We start from the raw sequence: 10,000 nt of genomic DNA on the forward strand, positions 1-10,000 counted from the left end.
GTGTGTGTGTGTGTGTCTGTGTGTGTGTGTGCGTGTTTCTACAGCAACAATCCTGCTCGAGATAAATATGAAATCAATATAAAACCTTAATTTAAATATCCTAAATACTTTAGTTTGCTGAGACTCACGCTCCAGTCGACGGTGCTGCTGAGCTCCAGCGGAGCGTCGCTCGGTCCGCCCGCGTTGGGCAGCGTGGCGGCGGGCTGCAGGCCCGACTTGGCCATGGCTTTCCTGGAACCACAAGAGGACAAAAGAGCTCTGAAGGAAACAGACTTCAGATCAGTTCCTAGGGTTTACTACATTAACACTCGCCAAGCGCCAAAGACGGGCCAATTTTCTGTTTGGGGAGTAAATCTAAGAGCGCTGTCCGCCACATGGCGGGGAAATGTTTTCGGTCAGTCTTCTGTCAGTTTACGGTCATTTTTCTGTCACTTATCGGTTATTTTTTGTCATTTTTCTGTCATTTTTCTATTATTTTTCTGTCATTTTTCTGTCATTTTTTGATCATTTTTCTGTCATTTTTCTGTCCTTTTTTGATCATTTTTCTGCCATTTTTCTATTCTTTTTCTGTCATTTTTCTGTCATTTTTCTGTCATTTTTCTATTATTTTTCTGCCATTTTTCTGTCATTTTTTTTGTCATTTTTCTATTATTTTTCTGTCATTTTTCTGCCATTTTTCTGTCATTTTTTTATTATTTTTCTGTCATTTTTCTATTATTTTTCTGTCATTTTTTGTCATTTTTCTGTCATTTTTCTTTCATTTTTTTTTCATTTTTCTGTCATTTTTCTGTCATTTTTCTGTCATTTACCTGTCATTTTGCTGTCATTTTATTGTCCTTTTATTGTCATTTTTTGGTCAGTTTGAGTTTAAAACTAATGAAAAGAAATCATTTCCAACTTTCTTTTATTAAACAAGTTAAACATTGAATTGAATATAAAAGGCAGAACTAAAAGAAGAGTTTTAAGCTTCTGCAAATGGAGGGAAACACGTGTTTCTCTGAGTAACGTAACGCTACATACAGCAGGAAGCTGCTCCAGCTCTCCAGCTGGGAGTCGTAGCTGCGAGCGCCCAGGGGGCCCAGCGGGCTGAGCGCGCCGCAGAGCGCCGGCTGCTGCAGGAAGTAAGCGGCGCTCTTGCGGTTGGGCAGCGGGGGGCCTCTCCCCGGCCACGGGCTGCCGGCCTTGGAGATGGTCGAGATCCTCCGCCTCTTCCGCTGGCCGGAGGCGCGGCCCCGTCTGTAGGGCGCCGAATCCCCGACCAGCACCTGGGACGAGTTCCTGCGCAGGCAGCGTGGCGTTCGAATGAGGGACCGTGGCGCCTGCTGAGGCGGAGGCCGCGCTGCTCCTCGCATCACTTCCAGGGCGCCAGAGGAGGAACACGGTGGGGGGAGGGCGCGCTGATTGGATGTGATGTCATCAACGTCATCCTCAGCCTCCGACAGCCGGCCAGCGTCCGATCGCTCCGAGTCACCGCTGCTGTCGGCATCGGCGTCTGAGTGGAGGCTGCTGGAGCGGGAAAACATCCTGCGGCTGTTGGCCCCGCCCCTCACCTCCACCTGCTGCATCCCGGTCGGGTCTTCCTCTTCCTCCTCGTCTTCCTCCTCGTCTTCCTCCTCGTCTTCCTCGGCCATCTGGATCAAACTGGCGAGCAGCATGGACGGGCCCAGCAGGTGCGTGTCGATTGTGCGCAGCTTCCCGACTTTCCTGCGGCGCACGGCGAACCGGGGGTTGAGGCTTGGCGTGGTGGTGCTTGATCGCCGCCGTACGTGCCCCGCCCACCTGTGGCGCCCGGCGCTCTTCGCCAGACGCCCGCCGCCCGCGCCCTGTGGCGCCCCCTGCAGCTGCACGCTGGAGCGACGCCGCTGAGCCAGCGTGCAGGACGGCAGCCCGGCGTTGGAGCGGCGGCGGGCCTTGCTGGTTGGCACGGCGACGCTGGGACGCCGCTGGTGGCAGGGCGGCGCCTGGGCGCCCGCCTGCAGAGCAGCGCCCTTCCTCTTAAAGTGACGGCGGAAAAAAAGTGTCCATGTTGGAGAGAGACTCCTCGCTGGCTGTTGGTGCAGAAAGATGTTAGCTTCCGAGCAGCGCTGCTCAAAACCACAGATTATACATTATATATATATATATATATATATATATATATATATATATATATATATATATATATATATATATATATATTCAAACTTATTTTTATATATTATAACACAGAAACTAAATCACTTTTCACAATGAAAGATTGATTATAGAGAGCCAAAGTCAAACTTTTATTTTTTTTCAACGTTTTTTGTGACGCTTTTCTAAACTTTTTCGACACTTTATTGAAGCTTTTTTCTTTGCTTTTTCGAAACTTTTGGTGCTTTTTACCTTTTCTCAACGCTTTTTCAAAGACCTTTTTGTAACAGCAGGACGGTGGTTAGTTCAGGGACTGTGGTTAGTTCAGGGACTGTGGTTAGTTCAGGGTCTGCGGTTAGTTCAGGGTCTGTGGTTAGTTCAGGGACTGTGGTTAGTTCAGGGTCTGCGGTTAGGGTCTGTGGTTAGTTCAGGGTCTGCGGTTAGGGTCTGTGGTTAGTTCAGGGTCTGCGGTTAGTTCAGGGTCTGTGGTTAGTTCAGGGACTGCGATTAGTTCAGGGTCTGCGGTTAGTTCAGGGTCTGTGGTTAGTTCAGGGTCTGCGGTTAGGGTCTGTGGTTAGTTCAGGGTCTGCGGTTAGTTCAGGGTCTGCGGTTAGTTCAGGGACTGCGGTTAGTTCAGGGTCTGCGATTAGGGACTGCGGTTAGTTCAGGGTCTGCGGTTAGTTCAGGGTCTGCGGTTAGTTCAGGGTCTGCGGTTTGGGTCTGGTTAGTTCAGGGTCTGCGGTTAGTTCAGGGTCTGCGGTTAGGGTCTGTGGTTAGTTCAGGGACTGTGGTTAGTTCAGGGACTGCGGTTAGTTCAGGGTCTGCGGTTAGGGACTGCGGTTAGTTCAGGGTCTGCGGTTAGTTCAGGGTCTGTGGTTAGTTCAGGGTCTGCGATTAGTTCAGGGACTGCGGTTAGTTCAGGGTCTGCGGTTAGTTCAGGGTCTGCGGTTAGTTCAGGGTCTGCGGTTAGTTCAGGGTCTGCGGTTAGTTCAGGGTCTGCGGTTAGGGTCTGTGGTTAGTTCAGGGACTGTGGTTAGTTCAGGGACTGTAATAACGTCGGGACAGAGAGGACTAAAGAAGACTTTATATCGCAGAAATCAACGGTGAGTTTTGCGGACGTGGACGAAACTAAAAAGTCGCTATGACGTAAATACATTCTCAGAAAGGCAGATGATGAAACGCTGAGAGGCTAAACAGGAAGTGACTTCAGCTGTCTATAATGAAACTACTGGACCACCTCAGTCTCTAAGTGGGATTGAACTCTTTTATGATGCGTTTCCTTAAAGGGTAACTAACGTTATTTTCAACCTGGACCCTATTTTAGTTTCTGTGTCTAAGTGACCGATGGGAACAACAATCTTTGACATCGGTCCAGTATTCAGCGAGATACAATGTGTAGTTGCAGCTGACAGACTCAGATTATTATTCTAATGCCTTCAGTAAGACTTATATTGGTATCAAACTTCTTGTTGTATATGTTCTGTCCACCAGAGGGCGGTGTATCAGTCAATGTCAATAGGCAGACGATGACGTTTCCAGAAGAAAACACACTGTCACAACGTTTTTCTTAATTAAAAGTCAGACCCTGGATTAAACACAAACAGTATGCTTTCAACAGGAAGTTCGGAGCTTTCACCGTAGCCTACGCAAGTGGTCTGATGTTTATACGTCTGTGTGTCTGTCTGTCTGTCTGTCTCCCCTGTTCTTTCTGACCACGGTGGGAAATGTGTATCAGGAGACGTTAACCCTCTCCTTGATTTCATGTTGTTTATGGAGAAGGAGAACCAGGGAATTAGTGGGGGAAATGCAACGCTATCGAGCCACGTGCATCACCGAGCCACGTGCATCACCGAGCCACGTGCATCACCGAGCCGCGAAGCATCACCGAAAGCCATGCATCACCGAGCTACGCGGCATCACCGAGCCACGTGCATCACCGAGCCACGTGCATCACCGAGCCACGTGTATCATCGAGCCACGTGTATCATCGAGCCACGTGCATCACCGAGCCACGTGCATCACCGAGCACACGGCATCACCGAGCCACGTGCGCCACCGAGCCGCGTAGCGCCACCGAGCCGCGAGCATCACCGAGCCACGCAGCATCACCGCCACGCAGTATCACCGACGCCACGCATCACCGAGCCACGTATCACCGAGTCTGAGCCACGGGTATCATCGAGCCACGTGTATCACCGAGCCACGCAGATCACCGAGTCACGGTATCAATCGAGCCACGCGCATCACCGAGTCATCGTATCACCGAGCCGCGGTATCACCGAGTGCCGCTGCATCATCGAGCCACAGCGTATCACCGAAGCCACGCGGCATCATCGAGCCACGCGTATCACCGAAAGCCACGTATCATCGAGCCACGCGGTATCACCGAAGCCACGCATCATCGGTAATACGCGTATCACCGAGCCACGCGATCACCGGTGCACGCGGCATCACCGACGCCACGTATCATCGAGCCCGAGCCATGCGCGTATCATCGAGCCACGCGGCATCACCGAGTCACGCATCATCGAGCCCTGAGCCACGTATCATCGGGCTACTGCATCACCGAAGTCACGCGGTATCACCGAGCCACGCGCATCACCGAGCCACGCGTATCACCGGTGCCACGCGCATCACCGGTGCCACGGTATCATCGAGCCCGAGCCACGCGTATCATCGAGCCACGTGATCACCGAGCCACGCATCACCGGAGCCACGTATCACCGAGCCACTGCATCACCGAGCCGCGTATCACCGAAAGCCACGGTATCATCGAGCCCGAGCCACGTGCATCACCGAGCCACGTGTATCATCGAGCCACGTGCATCACCGAGCCACGTGCATCACCGAGCCACGTGCATCACCGAGCCACGTATCACCGAGCCACGTGCATCACCGAGCCACGTGTATCATCGAGCCACGTGCATCACCGAGCCACGTGCATCACTGAGCCACGTGCATCACCGAGCCACGTGCATCATCGAGCCCGAGCCACGTGCATCACCGAGCCACGTGCATCATCGAGACGTGTAGTTACATTTTAACAGGTTCGAATATTAATACATCCTATCATTACTAGTGAAGCAGTTGTACATTTTTACTCAATAATAATAATTGTACAATAACAGTAACAGTACATTTTATTTCCAAATTGTATATATTTTAAATATTGCTCTTGTAGTATTCTATTATTATTTCATGTATATTGTTTCCTATTATTTAATGTTTACTCTGTATGTGTGCTGTGTGTCTGCAAAACAACCCATTTTTTAGGATCAATACATATCTATCTGTCTATCTATCTATCTATCTATCTATCTGATGCCTAATATTCGTTCGAATATCATTATTTATTTTTTTTTTAAATTTTAAATTCAAATTATATTCGAATAACGAAGTACGGAGTCAATGCCGAACCAGACTCCATGTAAATAATCAGTAATTTTAGCATCGTAAAACACACTTCATTCAAAGTCGACAGAAACTAAATAAAACTATGAAAATCCGTTTTGGGTCGTCTTTCCACTTTAACCAACCATCACAACTCTAGTTTTGGTTGATATAAACACATAGTTTACCGATCTGCATGTGAAAATATGTTGGCTCTATACACGCTAAAAGTATTGTTTTTTTAAATGGAGTCTGGTGGGTTAGGGTTAGCGACCTCAGAGCTGTTTCTGGTTAAACAGAAAGGTCTCAAAGAGGTTTTAAAGGTCGATCTTCCTCTTTAACTAAAAGGTCTATCTCTGTAGGGATCCTTTCCATAATGTTGTCAGACACTTAGAATAATAATCTGAGTCTGTCAGCGGCAAAAAAGTTGTTTTTTAGTTTGTTTGAGTTTTAATTGTCCTGAAACGTTCTAACAGAGAGACTCTTACTGTAGAGAAACTGATGTTTGTGGTGTCGACACAGACTAATTACTGGAGTAGTGTTGTTGTTCGCAGGGCAAGAGCCCAGCAGGTAGCCGTGACCTTAACTACTCTTCCTTCCTGTTGACATGCTGCCTCCCTCAACGCTTCCTCTGAGTTTTTTAATAATTCATGTTCCTGTGGGTAACACCGGCAGAAAACGCCTCTAATGACAGATCTGTTTGTCTTTTACATCAGAGGTTCCCCCACAGCCCTGCCAGATGAACTCACGGACCCCTTTATCGATTCTCAAGCTATAGGTGCGTTCCCACCAGACTCCATGTAAATAATCAGGACTTTTAGCGTGTATAGAGCCAGCATATCTCCACCAGACTCCATGTAAATAATCAGGACTTTTAGCATGTATAGAGCCAGCATATCTCCACCAGACTCCATGTAAATAATCAGGACTTTTAGCGTGTATAGAGCCAGCATATCTCCACCAGACTCCATGTAAATAATCAGGACTTTTAGTGTGTATAGAGCCAGCATATCTCCACCAGACTCCATGTAAATAATCAGGACTTTTAGCGTGTATAGAGCCAGCATATCTCCACCAGACTCCATGTAAATAATCAGGACTTTTAGCGTGTATAGAGCCAGCATATTTCCACCAGACTCCATGTAAATAATCAGCACTTTTAGCGTGTATAGAGCCAGCATATCTCCACCAGACTCCATGTAAATAATCAGGACTTTTAGCATGTATAGAGCCAGCATATTTCCACCAGACTCCATGTAAATAATCAGGACTTTTAGCGTGTATAGAGCCAGCATATCTCCACATGTAAATGGGTGAATTAAGGGTTTATTTCAACCAAACCAGAGTGGCGATTGTTGGAACAGTGGAAAGATGAACCAAGACGGCTTTTGATAGTTTTATTTAGTTTCTGTCCACTTTGAATGAAGTGTGTCTTACGATGATTGGAGACTGGTGGAGATATGCTGGCTCTATACACGCTAAAAGTCCTGATTATTTACATGGAGTCTGGTGGAGATATGCTGGCTCTATACACGCTAAAAGTCCTGATTATTTACATGGAGTCTGGTGGGTTTGGTGATGGTGATTTCGGGGCTGTTTCATGTTAAACTAAAAGGATCTTACTCTTTAACTAAAAGGTCTATCTCTGTAGGGATCCATCCCATAATGTTGTCAGACTCTCAGAATAATAATCTGAGTCTGTCAGCAGCAACAACAGAACTTTTAGTGACGCTAACTGCTGCTGAACATTAGTCCTGTAGGGTAACATTACAGCTTGTTACTAAAAAAGGAAGGGAAGTTTGGGGTCCCCTGCTGGAGCTGCTACCCCCGCGACCCGACCCCGGATAAGCGGATGAAGATGGATGGATGGACTAACTGCTGCTGAACATTAGTCCTGTAGGGTAACATTACAGCCCGGCTGCCTGTTACAGCGTTCTCACTCAACACTGGACCAGTTGTTTTGAGCACATCAGTCACAAACACATGGGAAAATAGGCTGAAAATACCAAAGTTACAGTATACCTTATAATCTTATATTCTGTTTTCAGAGAGACTCTGTAACATTGTGTGCAGGACTCCAGATGAGAAACTAACATGTTTATTAATGTGCCCTGTTGCTGTTAGATACAGCAGTAAAGTGACTTAGTCTGATCTCTGCTGCTGAGTTTCAGGGATCATTGGCTCTAACGACGGCAGATTATCTACAGGACGTGACGCCAGCAGCTAACTCAGGACACACACACACACACACACACACACACACAGACACACACGAGAATATTTAGAGACTATTGAATCCTGAGACAGACAGACAGAGAGACACACACACACACACACATATAGACACACAGAGGCAGACACACACACACACACACACATACATACAGACACACACACACACATATAGACACACAGATGCAGACACACACACACACACATATAGACACACAGATGCAGACACACACACACACACAGACACACACACACATATAGACACACAGAGGCAGAGACACACACACACAGAGAGACAGACAGAGACACACACACACACAGAGAGACAGAGACACACACAAACACACAGACGCAGACACACACACACACACACACACATACAGACACACACACACACACACACATATAGACACACAGAGGCAGACACACACACAAACACACACTCACACACACACACACACACACAGCTCTCTAACCCTGCAGGGAAACCTTTCTATTTATAGCCTGTCCTGATCACTTTCCCTCTGCAGCCTCCTCACCTGTCACCTGTGTGCTCAGGTTACCGCGGGTTACAGGTAATCACAGGCTGCTTCCTGCTCCGTCACCGTCAGGTTACCTGACGCTTGGTGCCAGGTAACCTGGCTCTCAGCGGCCCGACAACAAAGCTGCGACAAATCCTAAAATACTTCCCTCAGGTACGAGTCACACAACCACAGCAGAAAACAACTACACAACGCGTAGCTCCTATGGCGCCACGTTGATGCTACCAAGCCATCACCTCCCGTTAGCATCCCATCACCTCCCGTTAGCATCCCGTTAGCATCCCATCACCTCCCGTTAGCATCCCGTTAGCATCCCATCATCTCCCGTTAGCATCCCGTTAGCATCCCATTGACTCCCATTCATTCTGACGTCACTTTGACAGAGAATACCTTTACATCTGAAGCGTTTAAAGACTCTATTTGTCCGTTGTTTATTTCTAAAGAAACACGACAATGTATAAATTATAAAGTATAACATTTTTTGTCACTTTTTACAATTTTTTGTCACATTTTTAATTTTTTTGTCACTTTTTTTCTCATTTCTTGTAACTTTTTTCTCATTTCTTGTAACTTTTTTCTCATTTTTTGTAACTTTTTTACTCATTTTTTGTCACTTTCTCATTTCTTGTCACATTTTTCAATTTTTTGTCACTTTTAAATTTTTTGTCACATTTTTCTCATTTTTTGTCACTTTTTTGTCAGTTTTTTTCTCATGTTTGTCAGTTTTTTCTCATTTTTCTCATTTTGTCACATTTTTTGTCACTTTTTCAATTTTTTTATCACATTTTTTGTCACATTTTTTGTCAGTTTTTTTGTCACTTTTTGTCAGTTTTGTTCTCATTTTTTGTCACTTTTTTCTCATTTGTGTCACTTTTTTCTAATTTTTTGTCACATTTTTAATTTTTTTGTCACTTTTTTTCTCATTTCTTGTAACTTTTTTCTCATTTTTTGTAACTTTTTTTCTCATTTCTTGTCACTTTTTTTCAATTTTTTGTCACTTTTTTCAATTTTTTGTCACATTTTTCTCATTTTTTGTCACTTTTTTCAATTTTTTGTCACTTTCTCATCTCTTGTAACTTTTTTCTCATTTTTTGTAACTTTTTCTCATTTCTTGTAACTTTTTTCTCATTTCTTGTAACTTTTTTCTCATTTCTTGTAACTTTTTTCACTTTTTTGTCACTTTTTTTCCACATTTTTTGTCACTTTTTTTCCACTTTTTTTGTCTCTTTTGTCACTTTTTTGCCGTTTTATTATTATTTTTCTCAATTTTTGTAACAATTTTTTTGTCGCTTTTTCTGATGTTTTTTCTCTCATTTGATTTTTTTGTTTTTGTAACCTTTACCGTTTTCAAATTAACCTGTTTCATTTCCTAACTAACTATGTTTTTCATCTGAGAGAGACGATATATTTGCATTTTATAGCTTATATTCTGCAATCTGCTTTTCTAAAAACAAACATCATGAGGAGGAGAAAGTTGCTTCCCAGCAGCCAGAATAACAAGTCTTATCGGTCTCGGTGAGAGCAAACATTACTATCAGCGTAAACACAAGCCCGGCGCTCGCTGCGTTGCTATTGTTGCTGGATCAACAACAGCAGATGGACTTCTGTCATAAACAGCAGGTGATAAACAGCTGACGACACACACACGCTCACACACACTCTGAGACACACACACACACAAACACAGAGACACACACACGTACACACACACTCTGAGACACACA

At 45.4% G+C, this 10,000-nt stretch overlaps 1 protein-coding gene across 4 annotated transcripts in view; it reads right to left on the reverse strand.

The window, feature by feature from the left end:
- Positions 1-10,000, reverse strand: part of LOC144521733 (diacylglycerol kinase zeta-like) — a 93,466-nt gene that overhangs the window by 52,007 nt on the left and 31,459 nt on the right. For 3 of the 4 annotated variants that reach the window (XM_078256304.1, XM_078256303.1, XM_078256306.1), the window contains exons 1-2: positions 1,021-1,755; positions 129-231 (exon numbers count right to left, since the gene is read on the reverse strand). In XM_078256304.1, coding sequence (XP_078112430.1) covers positions 129-231; positions 1,021-1,655 — 738 coding nt within the window. In that variant the 5' untranslated portion in view covers positions 1,656-1,755. Of the gene's footprint in view, positions 1-128; positions 232-1,020; positions 1,756-10,000 lie in introns of those variants that run through there. The other variant, XM_078256307.1, reaches the window with a different exon arrangement.

The sequence above is a fragment of the Sander vitreus genome, chromosome 8 (assembly GCF_031162955.1).
Source record: "Sander vitreus isolate 19-12246 chromosome 8, sanVit1, whole genome shotgun sequence".
Lineage (NCBI taxonomy): Eukaryota > Metazoa > Chordata > Actinopteri > Perciformes > Percidae > Sander > Sander vitreus.